This window comes from Phaseolus vulgaris, chromosome 5 (assembly GCF_000499845.2).
Source record: "Phaseolus vulgaris cultivar G19833 chromosome 5, P. vulgaris v2.0, whole genome shotgun sequence".
NCBI classification, from domain to species: Eukaryota; Viridiplantae; Streptophyta; class Magnoliopsida; order Fabales; family Fabaceae; genus Phaseolus; species Phaseolus vulgaris.
Window position 1 is genome coordinate 40220312 of NC_023755.2, and position 27989 is coordinate 40248300.

Below are 27989 nucleotides of genomic sequence, written 5' to 3' on the forward strand. Positions count from 1 at the left end.
CTTCTGAGCCTGGTCTTGATCTTGGGCGAGCACCGCACTCACCGCCCTCTCAGTCACAGCAAAATACAACCTGAGAGGGGTTCCTACCATGGGTTTGCACAAAACCGGCGAGCTCGCCAGGTACTTTTTAAGCTTCACGAAGGCCTCTTCACACTCCTTCGACCAGACAAACTTGTTGTTTCACCTTAAACATTGGAAGTACGGATGACCCTTCTCTCCACTAGCTGATACGAAATGAGACAGAGCGGTCATCCGACCTGTAAGTTGCTGCACCTCCTTCATGGCAGCCGGGCTCCTCATTGCCAAGATGGCAGCGCACTTATAAGGATTTGCCTCTATTCCTCTTTCAGTTAAGAGAAAACCTAAGAACTTCCCTGCCTCCACGCCGAAAATGCACTTCTCGGGGTTTAGCTTTAATCTGAACTTGGCAATCGTGGTGAACAACTCTTCCAGATCTGAGACGTGCTTGCTCTTCTCTAACGAGGTCACGACCATATCATCTACGTACGCTTGCACATTCCTTCTCAGCATCGGTGCAAGTACCTTATCCATCAATATTTGGTACGTGACCCCCGCATTTTTCAGCCCGAAGGGCATCACCTTGTAACAGTAGCAGGACCTCTCAGTCATGAAGGCAGTTTTTTCTTCATCCATAGGATGCATCTTTATCTGATTATACCCCGAGAAGGCGTCCAGAAAACTCAGCAACTTGCACCCTGCTGCACTCTCGACCAGGGCATCTATGCTTGGCAAAGGGTATGAATCCTTTGGACAAGCCTTGTTCAGGTCTGTGAAGTCGACGCACATGCGCCACTTCCCGTTGCTCTTCTTCACCAGTACGACATTAGCTAACCATTCAGGGTACTGGACCTCCCTGATATGGCCTGCGGCGAGGAGCTTCTGCGTTTCATCCCTAATCGTCTGTCTCCTCTCCTCGTTAAACTTCCTTCTTCTTTGTCGCACTGGTCTGACTTGCGTGTCCATCGCCAAATGGTGACACAAGAAGTCGAGGTCAATTCCCGGCATGTCTAAAGCAGACCATGCAAAAGCATCCAGATGCCTTTCTATCACCTTGGCGATCTGGTCTTGTAGCTCTTTTCTCAAAGATCTTCCCAACTTGAAGACCTTACCCCCGATCTCCCTCTCGAGCCACTCTTCGACGGGGGCGGGCCTGGCTTCCCTGGCGATCCCCGATTCCCTCGCTTCCTCTAGGCGGTTTCTCGCTTCTTCCCCCGATCAACGTTTTCTCCCCCTGTTTCAGCGTCTACCATAACGACATCACCGTCGGCGGTCACCTCCATCGCCATCGACCTGGGCTCCACACCGGGGGGCGGCGTGGTCGTGATGTAACTCACTGACCTCTTATTCTTCAGGCTATTCTCATAGCACTTTTTCGCTTCCTTCTGGTCAGATTTGATGGTGATCACCACCCCCTCCATAGATGGCAACTTAACCTTCATGTGCCTGGTCGAGGGCACAACTCCTATTCTGTTGAGTGTTGGCCTTCCCAACAAAATGTTATACGCAGAGGGGGCGTTCATGACGAGGTACTTGATCTCGACATGGGTTGGCACCTCGTGCTGCTGACCCTCCCCACTCGCCGGCTGGGAGCTCGACGCACCCCCTGTCCTCCTGTCTAGCAGGTAATCATTCAGGAAACCGCTCTTGACCAGGTCGTCGAGCTGGTATCCCAGGGCCAAACACGAATCAACGGTGTGACCAAAACTCTGGTGGAACTCACACCAGGCGTTTGGTTTTGGTCCTAACACCTTGTCGCTCACTTTCTCAGGCGCCTTAAGCCTGGCTGTTATGTTGGGAATGACGATCAGATCCGTCAACCCCATGAAAAACTTGTGCTTTGGTGGGCGGTTGTACTCCCTGGGGCGCCCTGGGCCCCTTCCCTTGTTTTTCTTTGGATCGTAAGGATGGCGAGTCCTTTTGATCCCTCTTGGCCGCCTCCGTCTCCAGCACCCTCTGCGGCTGGATTCTGGTCTGGGCTCGTGGCCTAGCAGGAGCCACGCTCCCTCTTTTCTCGACGACCTCACTCTCGTCGGCGATGTGGGCCACCGCAAGTCGTTTAACTTCAGCAAACGTGGCGGGGGTGGGCCCTAATCAACGCCTCACAGAAGGGTCCCGACAGCACGCCCTTTTTGAAGGCGTACACCAACATCTCCTCGTCTTTTAGCAGGCAAGCGGACCATCTGTGCTCCAAAGCGATTCAAGTAGTCCCTGAGGGACTCTCCCTGGTACTGCCTTACGTCGAACAAATCATAAGATACCCTAGGTGGCGCCTTGTTTCACAATGTACTGGTCAACGAAGAGCTTCAAAAACTGCTGGAAATTGGTTATGTGACCTGTAGGCAGGCTAACAAACCATTCCAGCGCCGTTCCCTGGAGCGTGCTCACAAACATCTTGCAATATACAGCATCTGAGCCTCCTGACAGCATCATCTGCGTGTGGAACGTAGTGAGATGTGCTTCAGGATCCTCCACGCTGGTGAAAGAGGGCTTTCACGGGTACTACGCTCGCAGGGATAGGCGTGTCCGTGATCGCCTGAGCAAACGGCATTGGGAAGACGCGCGGTGGCGATGACGGCGCGACCTCTTCAGCAACTGTGCGCCCTCTCTGCTCTTAAAGAGCTTGACGCAACTCCTTAGTCTCCTTAGTTACTTTACTGAGCTCCTCGTTTCTGGCCTGAGAGGCGACCAGGTCCTCATGCATCTTCGCTTGCTCTATGCGCGATGCCTCCATATTTTCCTGCAACGCACGCATGATCTCCATCATCTGCGCCATGGTCATGGCGCCTTCTGCAGCAATTGGCACAACGGGACTTGAACGGTTGCTTCTCATCTTTCTCATGAAAAATCAGCAAATCAAACTCCAGCGAACAAAACCTTCACCCAACAAACGATCGATCCAGCAATCAATCGATCAAAACTCTCAAACACCCAAGAACTTCCTCAAATGCAACCACAACAACACGCCGATAGATTCGGACGTCAAACCTTCACAGAAACTCGCAATCTCACCACGAACCTACCGCTTCTCCAGCAAAACTCCCGATTCACCGATCAGAAACGCGAACAAACGGTAAAACCTCGATTCAATCGATCGAACACCGCACAAGCAGCAAGAAACTTCAAGAAACCGATCGAAAGCTCAAACGAACGGTGGAAAACTTCAAACTACCGATTAAAACCCAAACGAACGGTGGAAAACTTCAATTCACCGAACAGAAGCTCGAAGGAACGGTGAAGAATGGTTGCACCAACACACAACCACACAGAAACTGCAGAAACTTCAAGAACTCACGCTGTGGATGGGAACACGTTTTACACGGCCCCACGGTGGGCACCTGATGATCCTGCCGGTTGACCAGAGCGCAAGAGCCCTTGCCACGTCGATGGTTTCTCCTTCTGGATCGGCTTTGCACCATGCTAGCTTCCGTCCTTCGCACCTCGATTCTCCTCAAGAACCTGAAAAAGACAGAGTGGCGCCACTGCGGCCGATCGCGCTCCGACGCTCAAGTCAGTGACGGAACCACCAAAAATCTAAGAGAGAAAAGCTAAACTCAAGGAACGGCGCCAAAAAACTTGATGACTTTTTACGGCAAGTGCACCGCGTTTGTCAGAAGTAATAATTGTCCCTAATGACGGATATCGATCCCACAAAGAACAGTGAATCATCGAGTACAATATTCGCTAAATATAACAACAGAACAATAAAAAAGAGTGTGAAGTGATTATGTTGGCACTGACCAATAAGAAAACAAACAAAGAATTAGTTGCTTCAATTGGAAAAATTGGGATTAAGTTTCATCTCTCTCACTCTCATGTATTTTGATTAGCATGTTAATATTAAGTTCTTTAATTGAAATTGATGCCCGTATAAAAATCATTTATATCGATTCCTCGCATATAAAATCCTTAAGAATGTTCCCTAACTATCGATCCCTCGCATACTTATAAGAACAACTTAGAACGAAGCTCAGACGTTTAATAGCAATTAACATTTCAAGTCTATTCCTAACACTCAAATATGTTAAGTATTGTTGTTTAGGTCCAAACCCTAAAAATACCTCCCGGTCAGATTTAAGATTCTCAATTTGTCATGGAGAATTAAAAGTAAAACAACAATACCAATAATCAATCAAGAACTGAATATTAATATATAAAATATCACCTCAATACATAAGAGTTTGAGCAGATTACTCCCAATCCCAAAGGGTAGAATTAGCCACGCATACTTCTATCACATTCCATTCTCCCAATTGGGTTACAATTCACTCTATGGTGTTTTCCTCTCAATCTGGCACACTAAGGTTGAGCCTCTAGCCCTCTATTTATCCTAGTTTTCTAGGGTTAGGTTGTTTATTGTGTCGCGCTAATGGGCTAAATGATAAAACATAAAAAAAAAGGCCCAATCTTTCTTTGCATCTTTTCCCTTCTGGGACCTTCTATCTTTATCTTTTTAGCTCAAATCATTCATCTTTAATCCAAATCTCCAATCTTCCTTAGAAATCTGCAATTAACACCAAATTTGGGAATAAAATACTCTTATTCAAATAAAAATCATAAAAAATGTAAAAAGGTATAAATTCATAAATTAGGGATTATTTTATATGTAAATTAGCAATAAATCCTCATAAGTGCCTATATTTTAATATGAAATATTACTGAAATTAGACACTTATCAGCGTACTCAAGTGTTCTCAAAGCGTAAAGAAGTGTTCTGAACGCGCATACCTCATAAGTTCGTTAGAGTTCCTTATATACCTGAGCACTTTCTCTCTCCTGACGGTTACACCTCTGGACACGTGGCTCGCATCCAACTGTACACGTGTCACCATCTGGAGTCACCTTCTACTTGAGCGTCAACTCTACTCTTCAAGCTATTTGACTAAGTTACCCCGTCGAGGAGCAACTACAGCTTCCTTGGAGCACGACCCCTTAAGTGGCGAGTGCGGGGGGTCACCATACACACCTTCCCTATGGTTTCGCTTGCCGCTTATGATGATCTGCTTCACTCGTGCATCATGCATGTTCTGGTAAACTGTTCCCTTGCCTCAACCTCTGGCTAGGGAATGATCGTCTGATAACCTCGCCTTTCGTATTAGTACCTCTTGAAAGCCTTAAGCAAGCCTTCCTGATCTTTCGGCGATGTGTCCCTTTCGGCGGTCTCAAACCACCTGATCTCCTAAAACTCACACGGCGACTACGACGCAAGGCTGGTGACCGCCGGTTATAAACTCGCATACGGCGACTATGACGCAAACCTGGTGACCGCTGGTTATAAACTCGCAACCGGCGACTACGACGCAAGCCTGGTGACCGCCGGTTATAAACTCGCAACTGGCAACTACGACGCAAACCTGGTGACCGCCGGTTATAAACTCGCAACCGGCGACTACGACGCAAGCCTGGTGACCGCCGGTTATATATACTGGAGAACGCCAAGCTGACAATTGGCGACTACACAAACTTTCCGATGTGCTTCCCTTCTGTCATCCAGATGTCTCGCTCAACACGCATATGTTATCGCTTGCTGCCACGTTATCATTTCCGACCACCTGATCGGTACAAAAAGAAATAGTATAATCAATTTATCAATTTGAAACTTAAGAGCAAATTTAAAATTTAGGAGACCAAAATCAAAATTATTCAAAAAATTTAGACTACAAACATAATTAAGCAAAAATATATTATTTTATTCTATGATTACACGTGTGCATGTATACGTGTCATTTTTTTAAATGTCTTTCATTTCTCTCCTACATGATGGAAACAAGTTTTTGAAAGAAAAATCAATAATTAAGAAATGTAATTCAAATATTTTTAATATCAATATCTCATATTAAAATTGAGAAATCGCATGAGAATTGATGAATTATGCTTATTAATTTAAAATTTGAATTATATCAAAACTTTTTATATAGATAGCTTACCCTTTATTTGTTTGTGTTTGTTTCTTTATTTGTGATGATCGTGTTTTACACGGGAGCAGATGAGATTGCAGGTAATAGAACTCCTTAGTGAGCAGCTGAGGATGAGATAGTTTTATTTGAATGTTTTGTTTTGTTGTTAAAACTTTTAATGTATATATTAAATCCCTATGAAGAGGGATATTTCTTTTGAGATACACATATGAGAAAGTAGTATATGTTATTTGTAATTAGATATTGTTTGTTTTAATATATGGGTAAAATTAGGATGTTACAGTGTGAATAGAAAATCAAACTTCATTACCATGTATCATAGAGTGACATAGAATATTGAAGGTATAACAGATCCTTCACCATAAATTAAATTAAGAACGAGATTAAGAGTTTAATCTTAGCTAGAAAAAAGAGATTATTTATTACATATATAAGATGATGGAGAAAGCATTGCGATTATTGTTGTATTAGCATAATATGGCAATGCTAACTATAAGTACTTCCCCAGTATGATTTATCTTCGTGTCTCATCTGCACAAACCACAACCTTTTAAGCTTCTAAAATATAAACATTAATTCCAGAAAAAAAGAAGAAGCAATGGAAAACATGTGAAACATCAGATATAATAAGAACACATAATGTAAGAAAAAACTATAAGAAGCCACATTAGTGTTATGTTTTTGAAAATCCTATAATATTAATTTGTTTGATGAAACTACTTCTATTTCCATTATGAATATATCTGCTCATGTAATGGTTTTCGAAATTATTTACATGTTTTTCAAAAATTTCACATGAAATGATGCATTTATGTAATTTTATAATAAAATAAAACATAAAATTTATATATTATGAAATATTTTTATTTTTAATCGATATAAGATCTTAGAATTTAGAGTTTAGTATGTGTAAACCTTAATCTTTAATTCTAAACCATAAACTCTAAACTAAATATTATTTTTTAATATTATATTTTTTTTGTTTTAATGAAAAAGTAGTGGTGAAAAGGTAGAATTTTGTAGAGGTTAATCTAAAATGAGTTTTGTTAACAAAATACAGAAATAAAAGTGTGTTAATTATATTTCTTAATCATATATATTATTAAAGAAGTCTTACCAGGAGGAGGTGGTGGAGGTGGTGGAGGTGGTGGAGGTGGAGTAGGATACACACACTGGTTAAAAGATGGTAAGAGACAAGCTCCTAAAGTTGATGCATCAACATCAGAATCACTCAAACAACTTTGTGCACTGACTTGAGAGCAGGTTTTCAACACAGTTTGAAATTTTACTGTCTGAATGATAACCGGTAAATATTCGACTTTTGTGGGTTTAAGATTTAGGGTTTTGGAACGAGCGGAGTCATAAAGCGAGGCTTTATGATTTGCCAAGCATGCTTTCATGGAATCAAAAATGCAGTGAGACAACCCAGTTGGGTTACGGATTCCACCCTCATAGTGCATTGGATCACTGCATGTTTCAGCAACATGTGAGCTGCAATGTGTCACAAACCTCTTGAATCTTGGAGATTCGTACGCTTCAGGTTGCCCACTAAGTGTTTGATAAATGGCTTTGCTAATACCAACTCCAGCATCTTCAGCAAGATCATTGATTTCACCAGTTCCACCAATTCCATGATCTTTTGCAGGATTAGTTGCTACAGAAATTCCTGCTTCTTTTGCAGGATCAATGGTTTCAACAATTGCAGCATCTTCTGCCTCTTCTGCAACTACCACACTTAGGATCAAGAACAGAGTAATTAGTATGGCTCTCATTTTCTCCCTCAATTGGATTTCCAGTGATAAACCAATTTACAGTTTTAGATTTTGTTTGGTGCTGAGGTACATGAATTTTACAGTATATATAGAAGAATGTAGAAACCATGAACATGTTTATTATACAAATTTATAACGACCTTTCATCTTTATTACACAACCTGACTCATTTGTTTTTCAAGAGTTAAAAATATATCTACCTCTCTAACAATAAAATAAAATTAATGTATTTAATATACTATGATAAAAATCTATACGATAAAAACATTTCATAATTTATGTTAGAATTTATATTAAATAAAAATAAAAATATTTTATAGTATTTAAGTAAATTTTATCTTGAAAATTGTTTTTATAAAGTTTAAAGTATATTAATATACTAAAAATATTGTAATATTTGTATTTATTTTTTTTAGTTTTTAAAAATATTATTATAACGATATATATATATATATATAATATATATATATATACGATACAAGAAAATTAGTAATTTAAAGATAAAAAATTAGTCATTTATTAAATTAAATACTAATTTAAAGATTAAAAAATTATTAGTATTGAATGTGATTTCTATATTAATAAAATATTATAAAATAGTTTTTAAATTGAAATTTAAATTAGTTACTAAATTTTAGTTATTAATATTTTAGATTCTAAATTAGTATTAAAAAATTAAAAAAAATTAATTTAGAATATACGTAATTAGTAACTAAAACATTAATAAATAGTAATTAGATACCAATTTAAAAATTATTTTATAATTCTTTTTATTAATAATAGAAACTACTTTAGATATCAATAGTTTTTTAAATTATAAAATGGTAGTCTCTAATTTAGTCAATATAGGAACTAATTATTTTGATCACTAAAATTAATTTCTATTTAATAATTTTCTTTTATATATATAATAATAATAATAATAATAATAATTTCTAAGAAAAGAGACCTGATGAGAAGAAAAATAGTTACGTAATTATTATTTTTCATTATGTTAAATAAGTTATCAAGCATTTGTGATAAAAAAATATATAAATAAAAAATATTTTACAGCCCTTTCGGGTATTGGATGGACCAAAAACTCCCATAAAAAAATAATGTTTAATTTGGAAAAATTGGGTTCAAAAAGAGGTCGATCCTTCATTAAAATTAAGAGTTAATTCATTATTATATTACAACACGGTTATAACTAAAATTGTTTGTTTAGAACGACAATTATATAAAAATACATTTTTATGGTAAATTAAATATATAAAAATACAAACACATATAAATTGAAAATACGTAATTATATTAATTAGTTACAAGACTATATTTTTAATAAACACAATTAATTGACAAAAGAACTATATAATTCATGTAGTTAAATTTATTTAGTAGGGAAACAATTTTGTTATAGTTGAAGAATAAATTTTCGTTAAATGACAAATTGTATAATTATATTTTTAAGTCTCTTTTTAAAAATAGATTTTTTTTTCCATTAGTTACTAAATTAGACTCTCTTAAAACGTATTGGGTGATTACGAGTAATATAAGATAATTAAGAAAAAAGTTGGTAAAAATATAATAGGATAACACAGCAAACTTTTACATTATTCCAGTATTTTTTTTTTTGGATTACATGATATATTCATCAATTTCTGTGGACAATTAAACTTCGTTAAAAACTTAATTAACCATTTTTATTAGTTATTTTTTTTGCAATTACATCTTTCAAATTTAAGGTGTTGGAGTTCATGATTGGTGGATATATTGTACAACATTTTTAAATTAGTTTTTCATATGTTTTAAGTTTTAAATATTATATTTGAAAATATTTTTTTTATAAAAATATCTTTAGAATTCATGATTGAATTTAATATTTTATTTATACTCTAAATCATAAAAATTATATAAGAATCCAATGACACAACTAATATTAAATATTTTATAATAAGTTGCAACTTTGGTATGACGTGTGTTTGATATTTACAATATTTATTAAATGTAAATATATAAATGTATATACGTTTAAGATGTAATATGTTATTTTGTGTATGAACAACTCAACATTTCTTCCATGAATTTAATTAAGTGACATAGCTTTTCAAAATTTATTAAAATTTTAAATATGTTTTTAATTATCCAAATTGGTTACATATTGTTTCTTTTTGGTGATTCGATTAAAATTTTTCATAGAGGAGTAACATGATGAATTTGATTTAAGTAAAGAAGTTTTCATTGGTGTTAGTGTATCACACTTTAGAGTTAGAGTGAGATTTTACAAAGTAGGAGTAAAATAGGAAATATCACAACAAAATAGAAGACCAAAACAAATAGTTTCCACAATTTAGAGGAGAAAAAAGACATTTAAGTATTTGATAAATTTTCAAAAAATTATGACACTTAATTAAATATATATATATATATAAATAAATATTAAGTAGATAATAGTTTTTCACATCATCATCACTAATGTAGTTCAATATCAAGAACTAAAAATAACATTTGATAAAATTGAAAAACTAAAAAAATGAAATTTTTTAATTGAAGGACAAATGTGATCCTGCCGGTTGACCAGAGCGCAAGAGCCTTGCCACGTCGATGGTTTCTCCTTCTGGATCGGCTTTGCACCACACTAGCTTCCGTCCTTCGCACCTCGATTCTCCTCAAGAACCTGAAAAAGACAGAGTGGGCCGCTGCGGCCGATCGCGCTCCGACGCTCAAGTCAGTGACGGAACCACCAAAAATCTAAGAGAGAAAAGCTAAAACTCAAGGAACCGTGCAAAATCTCTCTCAGCGTACTCAAGTGTTCTCAAAGCGTAAAGAAGTGTTCTGAACGCGCGTACCTCATAAGTTCGTTAGAGTTCCTTATATACCTGAGCACTTTCTCTCTCCTGACGGTTACACCTCTGGACACGTGGCTCGCATCCAGCTGTACACGTGTCACCATCTGGAGTCACCTTCTACTTGAGCGTCAACTCTACTCTTCAAGCTATTTGACTAAGTTACCCCGTCGAGGAGCAACTACAGCTTCCTTGGAGCGCGACCCCTTAAGTGGCGAGTGCGGGGTGTCACCATACACACCTTCCCTGTGGTCTCGCTTGTCGCTTATGATGATCTGCTTCACTCGTGCATCATGCATGTTCTGGTAAACTGTTCCCTTGCCTCAACCTCTGGCTAGGGAATGATCGTCTGATAACCTCGCCTTTCGTATTAGTACCTCTTGAAAGCCTTAAGCAAGCCTTCCTGATCTTTCAGCGATGTGCCCCTTTCGGCGGTCTCAAACCACCTGATCTCCTAAAACTCACACGGCGACTACGACGCAAGGCTGGTGACCGCCGGTTATAAACTCGCATACGGCGACTATGACGCAAGCCTGGTGACCGCCGGTTATAAACTCGCAACCGGCGACTACGACGCGAGCCTGGTGATTGCCGGTTATATATACTGGAGAACGCCAAACTGACAATTGGCGACTACACAAACTTCCCGATGTGCTTCCCTTCTGTCATCCAGATGTCCCGCTCAACACGCCTATGTTATCGCTTGCTGCCACGTTATCATTTCCGACCACCTGATCGGTACACAAGCCCCCCAGTCTTAAGCTGAGACTTGACCAGCGAAAAGACTAAGAGGTCACGTCATCGTCGATCTACGTGGCACTGATGCAGATTTCCGTACATCCGTACCCTCTGCTTCTCTGACGCTCCACCAACCTCCTTTCCCATCGCTCGACACATGGCTTTCATCAACAGTCATCTTCAGCTGGCGTTTGCGCTTCCGAAAACGTTCGAAAACCCTTAAACCCTATCACGCTTCTCACTGTTCCATCACCTTTCTGCATTCTCAAGCGTTCTAAGTTTTTCTCTGCAACCCACGAAACTTCTTAACTCTCTCAATCTCCAACTTTCTTCAACGCTCATCCGATCATAAAAAGGTAACTCTTTTACGCCTTCTGTTGATACTTGTTGCATTTTAACCGATTCGCATCATCCATTATCTGTCTGGAGCATACGTTGTGGGCTGTTTTTTCCTTTCCTCCTCCCTCGTAACTTAGGGTTTTGTCTTCCATCACGTTCATCCCAGCGAACTCATGTTCGTTCGTTCTTCTTTCTTCGTCTTCAATCGAGTCGTTCTCTGCAATCTTTGTTCATCCTCTCCTTTTTTTTTCTTTGCAGTTCCTGCGATGGCTCGCACGAAGTCCACTGCGAACCCCCTCTTTCATCGTGAAACCCTCTACCCCAAACGCGTAGGGTTGCCCCTGGGGTAAATCCTCCACCAGTGCGCAACCCACCTCGAGCCTCCGGTGCCCCTTCTGCACAGGCTGAGAGGCCTGCTCCTTCTCAAGCCAATCCTCCTCAAGCAACTCCACCAGTCGCCGGAGGAGCCTCCTACCTCCAAGAGACTACAAGGAACTCTACCCTTGGACCACCCCAACCCTATTAAAGGAGACTTCTTCAATAAACACAGAGTTGGGCGTGCACCGGCTAAGGAAGGGAGACCAGTCCGACCTTTCCTTCCATAAAGAGCACGATAGCAAAGTGGCTGTGCTGTCCTGCCTCCCGGATGAACCGGTCTGTGCGGACGATAAGGGGAGCAACGACGAGTTGTTCTGCTTCATCTACACCACCGTGTTCAAGAAGGTGAAAGACAGCATCAGAAGACCAAGGAGCCCTGACAACATGGGGAAGTTGGACAGAGACCTTTGCCTCTTCTGGAAGAGTGTCGCTGCCGCCAACATCATCTTCCCTACTGCCTCAATCATTCCCTACGAGTTCTTCGAAACCCAGCTCGAAATACATATAGGTTAGCTCCTACCTCCACACCAAGTCCTTCACTTCAAGTTAATACCTAACTTAGCGCCTTCCCCGCTCTGCTTTGGCATTCTATTACTCTGTGTTGATTCTGATCTTTTAACCATGTATCGCTTGTGTTGTCTCTGCATTAATGCGCTTATATTTCTGTTTCTGTTTTGATTGCTCAACCGTGCTTTACCTCATGCAGATAACATGTTGGGAAAAGGGAAATTAGCAGAACTGAGGACGATCGCCCGATCTCACAAACTGGCGGCGGGCTCCCAAGCTGCGCCCAATCCGGTGGTGGCGATCGCCGCTGCTCAAGAAAAAACTCTCCCCCGAGGTGCAACCTCCTCCGGGGTACCACCCGCCCCCCAAAGGAAGAAACTGGTCCTCAGGAGATCCAAAAGGAAAACTACTCAGGTGGTACAGGAGGATGAAGAGGATGATGAGGAAACCGAAGATGACCTTGTCACCAAAAGGAAAAGGGTAGCTCCCTCTTCACCTCCCGCAATCCCAACAACAACACCGCCCTCACCTCCGACTCCAACACAACCAGTCCAAGCAACACCCTTGGCCGTTGCACCCCCGGTGGTCGAAAGCAGCGACCCTAACTTCATGGAGAACCCTCCAAGCACCTCCACACCCTTCATGTCTGTTGGAGAGGGTCCTCCTTCTACTGCTTCTATTGCTGGGGCTGCATTAGGCGAGGATGAGCGCGCTCATAATTCGCCAATTCTCATTACAGAGTCTCCGACTTCACTACCACGCCAAGAAGCCCCCCTTGCCCTTGCAACACAAGAGGGTGGTGGTGAAAGTCAGCAACAAGCTCCTCCAGCACCTCCAGCAGCAACAAACTCAAACCTCCCAACCTCCATCGGAGAGATCTTGGGGCCCTTCACAGCTAAACTAAAGATGATGGCGGAGGATCTCCCCTTGATCGTATCGAAGGCTGTGCAGGACTCTAACAAGAAACTCCAAGACGAGAACTCAGTGCTCAAAGAGTCAAACCTGATGACAAGAGCTGAGGCTGAGAAACTGTCTTGCAACTTGATGATGATGGAGCTGGACCATTCAAGGCTGGAGGACGCCATGGATGCTGAGCTCAGGAGCGCGCGGAGGCCTCCGATCTGCGCAAAAGACTGCAGCTCCAAGCCCAAGAGAAAATCGAGTTGGAGAGCAAACTGGTCCCTTACAGGCTCAAGGTGACCAACTTGGAGGCTGCCATGAAAGCAGATGCGATCAAGGTGGAAAACCTTGAAAAAAGATCAGCAGACCGGGAGATTCTTCTTGGACAGGTCGAAAAGGCAAGGGACGACGCTCTTGCTGAGCTCGTCGAGGCTCGAGAAGGGGCTACGAAAATTGCTGCAGAGTTGGCTCAGGCTCAGGATGAAGGAAAGAAGGCCGCTTAAGAACTTGCTCGGGCTCGTGAAGAAATCGAGGAGCTGAAGAAACAAGCACAAGAGCTCGAGCAAAGTTCCGCCCAAGTCCTTGTCGCCGAGTTCGACGCCGCTTTGGAGCAAGTCTCATGCCAATACGCTGAGCTCGACCTCTCCATGGTATCAATCTGCAACGAGGTGGTGGATGGGAAGATCGTGCCATCTGAAGACTAACCGCCTCCCTCCATCACCGTGTTTTTGAAACTTGGCGCTTATCTTTGTTTGTAAAAACTTTATATGTAATAGCTGCTTACGTACTTGATCACATTCGCGTTCAAACTTGAACTGATACTGCTTTATATAACTTCTGCTGAGATGTTGTTTTCTGCTACTTCTCTTTGAATTCTTCTTACTCTTACTCGTTGTGTGATTAACCATCGTAACCGGTAGAACTCGCTCAAATAAATCAACTCAATGATACTCGAGCTTACCGTTTACTCACTGCTTTGAACTTGAACAAACTGTTAATCTTATAACAATTTATCAAACTGTTAACTCTCAAACGATGACATTTTAATAAAACTTGTGAACTTAAGGTAACAAACTTCAGCGTGAAACTACTTACTAAACAGCAAGTTTCAACTCAAACTGATATTTAAGATACAATTCACCTGATATGCCCAATCGAAGTAGGCCCTTACTCCTGTCATCGCCTGTGGTTCTTCTGATCGTCGTAGTATTCTGGCAATGTGTCCTTTCTCATCTTCATAACTTGATCATTGTTCCCTAATCTGGGGGTAGAGGCGCCTTTCGGATCCTTCTCTACCTCCCTAAGTTTCAGAACAATGATCTGGTCTTACTGGGTCAATATTGATGTTTCACTTAAAGGGGGGGAAAGGCATTTTCCTTCCCTTCCCACCATTTAAGGTCACGAACACCCTTGAATTTTCAGCTCATCTTGCTTGAACTCACTTTGCGGTGAGAAGGACTTTCTCTGGCCTGAACTCACTCTAAGGTGAGAAGGACTTTATCTTGCCTGAACTCGCTCAACGGCGAGAAGGACTTTTTCTGGTGCCTCAACTTGCCCAGGGTGTACATCTCCTCCCCCCTGGATGCACTGAGGACTTTTAATTTTGCCTCTATCTGTTGGTGCAGAGAGGTCTTTTAATCTTACCTCTATCTGCTGGTGCAGAGAGGTCTTTTAATCTGTTCTCGCCTGCACTCGCACAAAGTCGATGAGGACTTTATCTCTTTCTCGCCTCAAGACGCACGAGGGCGTTGAGGTCTTTAATCATTGCTGGTGCCTCCGATCGCCGAAAGACGATGAGGTCTTTCAAAATTTTAACTAGTGCCACCGATCGTCGAAAAACGATGGGGACTTTGAAACTTTTATCTGATGCCACCGATCGCCGAAAAACGATCATCGAAAAACGATGGGGACTTTAAAAACTTTTAACTGATGCCGCCAATCGCCGAAAGACGATGGGGACTTAAAAACTTTTGACTGATGCCGCCAATCGCCGAAGGACGATGGGGACTTTAAAACTTTTAACTGATGCCGCCAATCGCCGAAAGACGATGGGGACTTAAAAACTTTTAATTGAGAGCATGCAATACAACTTTGAACTCGCCTTAAATCACGTACGAGTGACAAGGTCTTTTTTCTACATGCTTTCAACACAAACATGCATGCAAACTCAGAAACTTAAGCTTGAAAACTCTTCTTTTATTGGGTGGTCTCATTAAAAACCTCCTTAGGGAAAAAAGAGTGCCCCCTTTCAAACTGTTTTAACAGAAAGCATGTAAATCACTTCATGTTCGTTTTTACTTACAAAGCTTTAACTGTAATATAATTTGAGATGTGTGGCGTTCCAAGTACGAGGAATCACCCCCCTTCTAACGTCTCTAAGCGGTAGGCGCCGTTCCCGAGCGCCTCGGTTATTCTAAACGGTCCTGTCCACTTTGGCGATAACTTGTTCTCCATCTCGTACTGATGGGCCTTCCTCATCACCAGGTCGCCCTCTCTAAACTGCCTTGACATTACCCTGGAGTTGTATCTTCGTTCAATCCTCCTTTTTACTGCCTCGGCTTTTACTCTTGCCTCCTCCCTGACCTCATCCAGTAAATCCAGATTCAACCTTCTTTCTTCATTTGAGTCTTCTACTACAAAGTTTTGGAATCTCGGCGAGCTCTCCTGGATTTCGACTGGAATCATTGCATCACATCCATAAACCAAGCTAAACGATGTCTCGTGGGTTCCTGACTGCTCAGTGGTATGGTACGCCCAAACTATGCGGGGTACCTCTTCAGCCCACGACCCCTTAGCTTTCTCTAGCCTTCTTTTCAAACCTCTCAACAACACCCGATTGGCAGACTCTACTTCGCCATTTGTTTGTGGGTGCTCGACGGATGCAAACATCTGCTGTATTCCCACCTCCTCGCACAGCTTCTTCAGTAGGTGACTTGCAAACTGAGTCCCATTATCCGACACCAGGCGCTTAGGCACACCATACCGGCACACAATGTTCTTCCATACAAAGCTTTCGATCTTGTGTGCGATGATCTGGGCTACTGGCTCTACTTCGATCCACTTGGTGAAATATTCAATTGTCACCACCAAGTATTTCATCTGCCTGACCGCCAATGGGAAAGGTCCCAGAATGTCAATTCCCCAAGTATGAAATGGCCAAGGGCTGTAAATTGACTTCAGCTCTTCTGAGGGCGCCTTGTGCCAATCGGCGTGCTGTTGGCATTGCTTGCAACACTGAGCATACTTCTTGCAGTCTTCCCTCATCGTTGGCCAGTAATAACCTGCACGGAGAGTTCTTGCAGCCAGAGCTCGACCCCCGACGTGACTCCCACATATACCTTCGTGGAGCTCGGCCATAATTCTAGTGCATTTTTCTCCGTGCACACATTCTAGGAGTGGGTGTGTAAACCCAAACCTGTACAACTCGCCATCGATCATGGTGAACTTGCTAGAGTTCTTCTTTATCCTTTTAGCCTCCGTCGGATCCAGCGGGAGAAGGCCATCTGCCAGGCAGCGCTTGTACTGTGTTATCCATGTGTTTAGCTCATGCGTAGCGCAGACCTGCGTCATGTTCACCCTGTCCCCCCGACACGCTCTTATTCTCGACGATCTCAAGGTCTCCTGGGTCAAGGACCTGTGACTCCTAGCCGCTTTCTCCATCGACTTGCTTATCTGAAGAACCAGGTGGTCTGCCACAAATGCTTTAGGCGTCTTCAGAGTTTCTTGGATCACCGTCCTCTGCCTACCCCCCTTGCCCGAACTGACGAGCTTGGCTAGCAAGTCTGCTCGGGCATTTTGTTCTCTGGGCACATGCACTACTTCAAATGAGACAAAGGAACTCATCAACTCCTGCACATACTCCAAGTAAGTCATCATTTGTGGATCTTTGGCCTGGAACTCGCATGTTACTTGTCCCGTGACTAACAATGAGTCACTCTTGGCCATCAACACCCTAGCCCCCATCTCCTTAGCCAACAAAATTCCGGCGATCAGCGCCTCATACTCTGCTTGATTGTTGCTGGCTTTAAAAGCAAATCTCAAGGATTGTTCTATCAGCACGCCGTTGGGGCCTTCCAGAATGACTCCAACACCGCTACCCTGCTGGTTAGTCGATCCGTCCACCGAAAGCACCCAACGAAAATCATCCCCTTCGACTCGTGCTGCTTCTGACGAGAGCTCGACCACAAAATCAGCGAAAATCTGCCCCTTGATCGGTCCTCGGGGCTCATATTTGATGTCGAACTCTGACAGCTCTACCGCCCACTTCACCATTCTCCCAGCTACATTAGGTTTCTTCAGGACTTTCTGGATGAGCAAGTCGGTCATCACCAGCACCGTAAAACTGTGAAAATAGTGGCGCAACCTCCTCGCCGAAAATACTACAGCCAGTGCAGCTTCCTCCAAGGCCTGATACCTCACCTTCGGGCCTTGCAACACCTTGCTGACGAAATAGATAGGCTTCTGAGCCTGGTCTTGATCTTGGGCGAGCACCGCACTCACCGCCCTCTCAGTCACAGCAAAATACAACCTGAGAGGGGTTCTTACCATGGGTTTGCACAAAACCGGCGAGCTCGCCAGGTACTTTTTAAGCTTCATGAAGGCCTCTTCACACTCCTTCGACCAGACAAACTTGTTGTTTCACCTTAAGCATTGGAAGTACGGATGACCCTTCTCTCCACTAGCTGATACGAAATGAGACAGGGCGGCCATCCGACCTGTAAGTTGCTGCACCTCCTTCATGGCAGTCGGGCTCCTCATTGCCAAGATGGCAGCGCACTTATCAGGATTTGCCTCTATTCCTCTTTCAGTTAAGAGAAAACCTAAGAACTTCCCTGCCTCCACGCCGCAAATGCACTTCTCGGGGTTTAGCTTTAATCTGAACTTGGCAATCGTGGTGAACAACTCTTCCAGATCTGAGACGTGCTTGCTCTTCTCTAACGAGGTCACGACCATATCATCTACGTACGCTTGCACATTCCTTCTCAGCATCGGTGCAAGTACCTTATCCATCAATATTTGGTACGTGACTCCCGCATTTTTCAGCCCGAAGGGCATCACCTTGTAACAGTAGCAGGACCTCTCAGTCATGAAGGCAGTTTTTTCTTCATCCATAGGATGCATCTTTATCTGATTATACCCCGAGAAGGTGTCCAGAAAACTCAGCAACTTGCACCCTGCTGCACTCTCGACCAGGGCATCTATGCTTGGCAAAGGGTATGAATCCTTTGGACAAGCCTTGTTCAGGTCTGTGAAGTCGACGCACATGCGCCACTTCCCGTTGCTCTTCTTCACCAGTACGACATTAGCTAACCATTCAGGGTACTGGACCTCCCTGATATGGCCTGCGGCGAGGAGCTTCTGCGTTTCATCCCTAATCGTCTGTCTCCTCTCCTCGTTAAACTTCCTTCTTCTTTGTCGCACTGGTCTGACTTGCGTGTCCATCGCCAAATGGTGACACAAGAAGTCGAGGTCAATTCCCGGCATGTCTAAAGCAGACCATGCAAAAGCATCCAGATGCCTTTCTATCACCTTGGCGATCTGGTCTTGTAGCTCTTTTCTCAAAGATCTTCCCAACTTGAAGACCTTACCCCCGATCTCCCTCTCGAGCCACTCTTCGACGGGGGCGGGCCTGGCTTCCCTGGCAATCCCCGATTCCCTCGCTTCCTCTAGGCGGTTTCTCGCTTCTTCCCCCCGATCAACGTTTTCTCCCCCTGTTTCAGCGTCTACCATAACGACATCGCCGTCGGCGGTCACCTCCATCGCCGTCGACCTGGGCTCCACACCGGGGGGCGGCGTGGTCGTGATGTAACTCACTGACCTCTTATTCTTCAGGCTATTTGATAGCTGTCGTTTTGCTGTCAAACTAATATGATTCTAGCGTAGACTTGTCTAACACTAGAGAGATGATAGTATAATTGTGGACAAATGTCCCCAAGTCGTCTCCCAACGAATCCAATAGTAAAATCAGTTGATCAGGGTTTAAAATCTATCTGCAAGCAATAAAAGTTAGCAATAACAATAAAGATAAAAAGGGGGTTTGAGATAGTTGTGCAAAAAATATATAAAAAAAGATTAAAATAGCAAATAAAAAGCGGTTGATCCTAAGTTCTTCCACCATTGAATTCTTCATAGGTTCTCTAAAGATTAATCTTTTTTCAATCCTCCAACAGAGCTAAACCAAATTGAACATGCGCCGATCTGATTCAACTGAAACTCACCAGTAAAGCATGCGTCTACTAGTTTAATCAATACCCATTTTGTTCCATGCGTATACTCCATGGGAATGCTTACCTCCTCTCCCTTGAATCATGCGCCCAAGAAATTAATTAGAACAATGCGAACTAACTAAGAAACCAAAGTTTAAGATAAGGAAGACTCTCAATCATGCGTTCAAGTACAACCTCTCACAAAAACCAGTTTTCCAGAAGATTAGACAATAAAAACAACTGCTATAGAGAATTAAAAATCGAAACTTTTATTGAACAAAACCTCAGAACTCAATGGGGAATTACAAAAGAATCAACCAAAAAGAGGTTTAGCCTTCCATGCGGAGGCAAAACAAAAGAATTACTAAGAAGAAAATAAACTAAGAAAACCCTATGAAGCTCTCCCTTTCTCCTTGATGCTTGTGTCCTTTTATAGGCTTTTATGCTCCAAGGATCTTGAGAGAATATTGTAGTTTATATTTTGTTAACCGTTTCCAAGTTTCCATCTTTCCAGAATTCTTGTATTTTGCAGAAGATTTGCTTCCAATTCTGTTTCTGAGATATTGTAGATTTTATTTTCTCTTTCTTCTCCTCAGAATTTGTTTTCTGTTTTGGTTCAAAAAGCAACTTGGACTTTTGCATATTTGGCCCATTCACAAAGGTAGATGTTTCCTCCGGATAATTTACTCTAAAAACACAAAATTAACAATAATAATAGTTAAGGCCCAAATAAACCCAATTATAAGAATATTAATTAAAACAATGAATTTATTTATTATTATAGTCCAATAATCTATGAATAAGGCTAATGAGTGTGAATAAATATATGCTCATCACTATTCTCATAGCACTTCTTCGCTTCCTTCTGGTCAGATTTGATGGTGATCACCACCCCCTCCATAGATGGCAACTTAACCTTCATGTGCCTGGTCGAGGGCACAACTCCTATTCTGTTGAGTGTTGGCCTTCCCAACAAAATGTTATACGCCGAGGGGGCGTTCACGACGAGGTACTTGATCTTCTCCGTCCTCGAGGCCGCCCCGTCTGTGAACGTAGTTCTCAACTCGATGTACCCTCTGACCTCCACCTGATCGCTAGCGAACCCATACAAGTATCCTCCATAGGGCCTTAACTGGTCAAGGGGTAGTTGCAACTGCGTGAAAGTCGGCCAGAACATTACATCTACCGAGCTTCCCTGGTCCACCAGTACCCGGTGGACTTTCCTTCCCGCCGTGATTAGCGAGACAACTATGGGATCGTTGTCATGAGGCACAACGTCCCTGAGATCTTCTTTTGTGAACGTGATGTCCACGTCTGGCGAGTGATCCTCGAACATGTCCACCGTCATCACAGACTTTGCGTATTTCTTCCGCTGTGATGCAGTGATTCCACCACCCGAGAAACCTCTAGCGATGGTGTGGATCTCGACATGGGTTGGCACCTCGTGTTGCTGACCCTCCCCACTCGCCGGCTGGAAGCTCGACGCACCCCCTGTCCTCCTGTGCAGCAGGTAATCATTCAAGAAACCGCTCTTGACCAGGTCGTCGAGCTGGTATCCCAGGGCCAAACACGAATCAACGGTGTGACAAAAACTGTGGTGGAACTCACACCAGGCGTTTGGTTTTGGTCCTAACACCTTGTCGCTCACTTTCTCAGGCGCCTTAAGCCTGACTGTTATGTTGGGAATGACGATCAGATCCGCCAACCCCATGACAAACTCGTGCTTTGGTGGGCGATTGTACTCCCTGGGGCGCCCTGGGCCCCTTCCCTTGTTTTTCTTTGGATCGTAAGGATGGCGAGTCCTTTGATCCCTCTTGGCCGCCGCCGTCTCCAGCACCCTCTGCGGCTGGATTCAGGTTTGGGCTCGTGGCCTAGCAGGAGCCACGCTCCCTCTTTTCTCGACGACCTCACTCTCGTCGGCGATGTGGGCCACCGCAAGTCGCTTAACTTCAGTAAACGTGGCGGGGTGGGCCCTAATCAACGCCTCACAGAAGGGTCCCGACAGCACGCCCTTTTTGAAGGCGTACACCAACATCTCCTCGTCTTTAGCAGGCGAGCGGACCATCTGTGCTCCAAAGCGATTCAAGTAGTCCCTGAGGGACTCTCCCTGGTACTGCCTTACGTCGAACAAATCATAAGATACCCTAGGTGGCGCCTTGTTCACAATGTACTGGTCGACGAAGAGCTTCGAAAACTGCTGGAAATTGGTTATGTGACCTGTAGGCAGGCTAACAAACCATTCCAGCGCCGTTCCCTGGAGCGTGCTCACAAACATCTTGCAATATACAGCATTTGAGCCTCCTGACAGCATCATCTGCGTGTGGAACGTAGTGAGATGTGCTTCAGGATCCTCCACGCCGGTGAAAGAGGCTTTCACGGGTACTACGCTCGCAGGGATAGGCGTGTCCGTGATCGCCTGAGCAAACGACATTGGGAAAACGCGCGGTGGCGATGACGGCGCGACCTCTTCAGCAACTGTGCGCCCTCTCTGCTCTTGAAGAGCTTGACGCAACTCCTTAGTTACTTTACTGAGCTCCTCGTTTCTGGCCTGAGAGGCGACCAGGTCCTCATGTATCTTTGCTTGCTCTATGCGCGATGCCTCCACATTTGCCTGCAACGCACGCATGATCTCCATCATCTGCGCCATGGTCATGGCGCCTTCTGCAGCAACTGGCACAACGGGACTTGAACGGTTGCTTCTCATCTTTCTCATGAAAAATCAGCAAATCAAACTCCAGCGAACAAAACCTTCACCAGCAAACGATCGATCCAGCAATCAATCGATCAAAACTCTCAAACTCCCAAGAACTTCCTCAAACGCAACCACAACAACACGCCGATAGATTCGGACGTCAAACCTTCACAGAAACTCGCAATCTCACCACGAACCTACCGCTTCTCTAGCAAAACTCCCGATTCACCGTTCAGAAACGCGAACGAACGGTAAAACCTCGATTCAACCGATCGAACACCGCACAAGCAGCAAGAAACTTCAAGAAACCGATCGAAAGCTCAAACGAACGGTGGAAAACTTCAAACTACCGATTAAAACCCAAACGAACGGTGGAAAACTTCAATTCACCGAACAGAAGCTCGAACGAACGGTGAAGAATGGTTGCACCAGCACACAACCACACAGAAACTGCAGAAACTTCAAGAACTCACGCTGTGGATGGGAACAGGTTTTACACGGCCCCACGGTGGGCGCCTGATGATCCTGCCGGTTGACCAAAGTGCAAGAGCCTTGCCACGTCGATGGTTTCTCCTTCTGGATCGGCTTTGCACCACGCTAGCTTCCGTCCTTCGCACCTTGATTCTCCTCAACCTGAAAAAGATAGAGTGCCGCCACTGCGGCCAATCGCGCTCCGACGCTCAAGTCAGTGACGGAACCACCAAAAATCTAAGAGAGAAAAGCTAAAACTCAAGGAACCGTGCAAAATCTCTCTCAGCGTACTCAAGTGTTCTCAAAGCGTAAAGAAGTGTTCTGAACGGGCGTACCTCATAAGTTCGTTAGAGTTCCTTATATACCTGAGCACTTTCTCTCTCCTAACGGTTACACCTTTGGACACGTGGCTCGCATCCAGCTGTACACGTGTCACCATCTGGAGTCACCTTCTTACTTGAGCGTCAACTCTACTCTTCAAGCTATTTGACTAAGTTACCCCGTCGAGGAGCAACTACAACTTCCTTGGAGCGCGACCTCTTAAGTGGCGAGTGCGGGGTGTCACCATACACACCTTCCCTGTGGTCTCGCTTGTTGCTTATGATGATCTGCTTCACTCGTGCATCATGCATGTTCTGGTAAACTGTTCCCTTGCCTCAACCTCTGGCTAGGGAATGATCGTCTGATAACCTCGCCTTTCGTATTAGTACCTCTTGAAAGCCTTAAGCAAGTCTTCCTGATCTTTCGGCGATGTGCCCCTTTCGGCGGTCTCAAACCACCTGATATCCTAAAACTCACACGGCGACTACGACGCAAGGCTGGTGACCGCCGGTTATAAACTCGCATACGGCGACTATGACGCAAACCTGGTGACCGCTGGTTATAAACTCGCAACCGGCGACTACGACGCAAGCCTGGTGACCGCCGGTTATAAACTCGCAACCGGCGACTACGACGCAAACCTGGTGACCGCCGATTATAAACTCGCAACCGGCGACTATGACGCAAGCCTGGTGACCGCCAGTTATATATACTGGAGAACGCCAAGCTGACAACTGGCGACGACACAAACTTCCCGATGTGCTTCCCTTCTGTCATCCAGATGTCCCGCTCAACACGCCTATGTTATCGCTTGCTGCCACGTCATCATTTTCGACCATCTGATCAGTACAAAAAGAAATAGTATAATCAATTTATCAATTTGAAACTTAAGAGCAAATTTAAAATTTAGGAGACCAAAATCAAAATTATTCAAAAAATTTAGACTACAAACATAATTAAGCAAAAATATATTATTTTATTCTATGATTACACGTGTGCATGTATACATCTAATTTTTTTTAAATGTCTTTCATTTCTCTCCTACATGATGGAAACAAGTTTTTGAAAGAAAAATCAATAATTAAGAAATGTAATTCAAATATTTTTAATATCAATATCTCATATTAAAATTGAGAAATCGCATGAGAATTGATGAATTATGCTTATTAATTTAAAATTTGAATTATATCAAAACTTTTTCTATAGATAGTTTACCCTTTATTTGTTTGTGTTTGTTTCTTTATTTGTGATGATCGTGTTTTACACGGGAGCAGATGAGATTGCAGGTAATAGAACTCCTTAGTGAGCAGCTGAGGATGAGATAGTTTTATTTGAATGTTTTGTTTTGTTGTTAAAACTTTTAATGTATATATTAAATCCCTATGAAGAGGGATATTTCTTTTGAGATACACATATGAGAAAGTAGTATATGTTATTTGTAATTAGATATTGTTTGTTTTAATATATGAGTAAAAATTAGGATGTTACAGTGTGAATAGAAAATCAAACTTCATTACCATGTATCATAGAGTGACATAGAATATTGAAGGTATAACAGATCTTTCACCATAAATTAAATTAAGAACGAGATTAAGAGTTTAATCTTAGCTAGAAAAAAAATTATTTATTACATATATAAGATGATGGAGAAAGCATTGGGATTATTGTTGTATTAGCATAATATGGCAATGCTAACTATAAGTACTTCCCTAGTATGATTTATCTTCTTGTCTTATCTGCACAAACCACAACCTTTTAAGCTTCTAAAATATAAACATTAATTCCAGAAAAAAAGAAGAAGCAATGGAAAACAGAAAACATGTGAAACATCAGATATAATAAGAACACATAATGTAAGAAAAAACTATAAGAAGCCACATTTAGTGTTATGTTTTTGATGAAACTACTTCTATTTCCATCATGAATATATCTGCTCATGTAATGGTTTTCGAAATTATTTACATGTTTTTCTAAAATTTCACATGAAATGATGCATTTATGTAATTTTATAATAAAATAAAACATAAAATTTATATATTATGAAATATTTTTATTTTTAGTCAATGTAATCTTAAAGTTTAAGGTTTAGTAAGTAGAAATCCTAAATCTTAAATTCTAAATCACAAACTCTAAATTTTAAATTTTAAACTTTCGAACAAGAAAAAGTTCGAGATACAATGAAATATATTTTTTAATATTTTTTGTTTTGGTTTTAATAAAAAGTAATGGTGAAAAGGTAGAATTTTGTAGAGGTTAATCTAAAATGAGTTTTGTTAACAAAATACATAAATAAAAGTGTGTTAATTATATTTCTTAAATCATATATATTATTAAAGAAGTCTTACCAGCAGGTGGAGGTGAAAGAGGTGGAGGTGGTGGAGGTGGTGGAGGTATAGGTGGCATTTGAGTAGGATACACACACTGGTTCAAAGATGGTAAGAGACAAGCTCCTAAAGTTGATGCATCAACATCAGAATCACTCAAACAACTTTGTGCACTGACTTGAGAGCAGGTTTTCAACACAGTTTGAAATTTTACTGTCTGAATGATAACCGGCAAATATTCGACTTTTGTGGGTTTAAGGTTTAGGATTTTGGAACGAGCAGAGTCATAAAACGAGGCTTTATGATCTGCCAAGCATGCTTCCATGGAATCAAAAATGCAGTGAGACAACCCAGTTGGGTTACGGATTCCACCCTCATAGTGCATTGGATCACTGTATGTTTCAGCAACATGTGAGCTGCAATGTGTCACAAACCTCTTGAATCTTGGAGATTCGTACGCTTCAGGTTGCCCACTAAGTGTTTGATAAATGGCTTTGCTAATACCAACTCCAGCATCTTCAGCAAGATCATTGATTTCACCAGTTCCACCAATTCCATGATCTTTTGCAGGATTAGTTGCTACAGAAATTCCTGCTTCTTTTGCAGGATCAATGGTTTCAACAATTGCAGCATCTTCTGCCTCTTCTGCAACTACCACACTTAGGATCAAGAACAGAGTAATTAGTATGGCTCTCATTTTCTCCCTCAATTGGATTTCCAGTGATAAACCAATTTACAGTTTTAGATTTTGTTTGGTGCTGAGGTACATGAATTTTACAGTATATATAGAAAAATGTAGAAACCATGAACATGTTTATTATACAAATTTATAACGACCTTTCATCTTTATTACACAACCTGACTCATTTGTTTTTCAAGAGTTAAAAATATATCTACCTCTCTAACAATAAAATAAAATTAATGTATTTAATATACTATGATAAAAATCTATACGATAAAAACATTTCATAATTTATGTTAGAATTTATATTAAATAAAAATAAAAATATTTTATAGTATTTAAGTAAATTTTATCTTGAAAATTGTTTTTATAAAGTTTAAAGTATATTAATATACTAAAAATATTGTAATATTTGTATTTATTTTTTTAGTTTTTAAAAATATTATTATAACGATATATATATATATATATAATATATATACGATACAAGAAAATTAGTAATTTAAAGATAGAAAAAATTAGTCATTTATTAAATTAAATACTAATTTAAAGATTAAAAAATTATTAGTATTGAATGTGATTTCTATATTAATAAAATATTATAAAATAGTTTTTAAATTGAAATTTAAATTAGTTACTAAATTTTAGTTATTAATATTTTAGATTCTAAATTAGTATTAAAAAATTAAAAGAAATTAATTTAGAATATACGTAATTAGTAACTAAAACATTAATAACTAGTAATTAGATACCAATTTAAAAATTATTTTATAATTTTTTTTTATTAATAATAGAAACTACTTTAGATATCAATAGTTTTTTAAATTATAAAATGGTAGTCTCTAATTTAGTCAATATAGGAACTAATTATTTTGATCACTAAAATTAATTTCTATTTAATAATTTTCTTTTATATATATATATATATATAATAATAATAATAATAATTTCTAAGAAAAGAGACCTGATGAGAAGAAAAATAGTTACGTAATTATTATTTTTCATTATGTTAAATAAGTTATCAAGCATTTGTGATAAAAAAAAATATATAAATAAAAAATATTTTACAGCCCTTTCGGGTATTGGATGGACCAAAAACTCCCATTAAAAAATAATGTTTAATTTGGAAAAATTGGGTTCAAAAAGAGGTCGATCCTTCATTAAAATTAAGAGTTAATTCATTATTATATTACAACACGGTTATAACTAAAATTGTTTGTTTAGAACGACAATTATATAAAAATACATTTTTATGGTAAATTAAATATATAAAAATACAAACACATATAAATTGAAAATACGTAATTATATTAATTAGTTACAAGACTATATTTTTAATAAACACAATTAATTGACAAAAGAACTATATAATTCATGTAGTTAAATTTATTTAGTAGGAAAACAATTTTGTTATAGTTGAAGAATAAATTTTCGTTAAATGACAAATTGTATAATTATATTTTTGAGTCTCTTTTTAAAAATAGATTTTTTTTCCATTAGTTACTAAATTAGACTCTCTTAAAACGTATTGGGTGATTACGAGTAATATAAGATAATTAAGAAAAAGTTGGTAAAAATATAATAGGATGACACAACAAACTTTTACATTATTCCAGTATTTTTTTTTTTTGGATTACATGATATATTCATCAATTTCTGTGGACAATTAAACTTCGTTAAAAACTTAATTAACCATTTTTATTAGTTATTTTTTTTGCAATTACATCTTTCAAATTTAAGGTGTTGGAGTTCATGATTGGTGGATATATTGTACAACATTTTTAAATTAGTTTTTCATATGTTTTAAGTTTTAAATATTATATTTGAAATTTTTTTTTTATAAAAATATCTTTAGAATTCATGATTGAATTTAATATTTTATTTATACTCTAAATCAT

At 40.9% G+C, this 27989-nt stretch overlaps 2 protein-coding genes across 5 annotated transcripts; both read right to left on the reverse strand.

Annotated features, from left to right (window-relative positions):
- Positions 1-6221: 6221 nt before the first annotated feature.
- On the reverse strand, positions 6222-7796 carry LOC137836023 (nodulin-30). The gene is made up of 2 exons (XM_068644829.1): positions 7054-7796; positions 6222-6467 (listed from the first exon to the last, which is right to left on the reverse strand). Exons 1-2 carry the CDS (start codon positions 7706-7708, stop codon positions 6451-6453), a joined length of 672 nt encoding a protein of 223 aa, XP_068500930.1. The 5' UTR covers positions 7709-7796; the 3' UTR covers positions 6222-6450.
- A 7847-nt stretch (positions 7797-15643) lies between these two features.
- LOC137836022 (nodulin-30-like) lies at positions 15644-26181 on the reverse strand. Of its 4 annotated transcripts, XM_068644826.1 has the most exons (3): positions 24717-24815; positions 23100-23924; positions 15644-22949 (listed from the first exon to the last, which is right to left on the reverse strand). In XM_068644826.1, the coding sequence occupies exon 3, from the start codon at positions 17989-17991 to the stop codon at positions 15751-15753; it is 2241 nt and encodes a 746-aa protein (XP_068500927.1). In that variant the 5' UTR covers positions 17992-22949; positions 23100-23924; positions 24717-24815; the 3' UTR covers positions 15644-15750. The 4 variants fall into 4 exon arrangements, with proteins under 4 accessions (XP_068500927.1, XP_068500926.1, XP_068500929.1 ...); XM_068644825.1 differs by having other exon boundaries at positions 15644-23924; XM_068644828.1 differs by lacking the exon at positions 24717-24815 and adding an exon at positions 25431-26181 and having other exon boundaries at positions 19854-23924.
- Positions 26182-27989: the final 1808 nt, after the last annotated feature.

Bases quoted from the DNA above. Each gene is read 5' to 3' on its own strand.
- LOC137836023 (XM_068644829.1), bottom strand. From the start codon at position 7,708: ATGAGAGCCATACTAATTACTCTGTTCTTGATCCTAAGTGTGGTAGTT.
- LOC137836022 (XM_068644826.1), bottom strand. From the start codon at position 17,991: ATGAAGCTTAAAAAGTACCTGGCGAGCTCGCCGGTTTTGTGCAAACCC.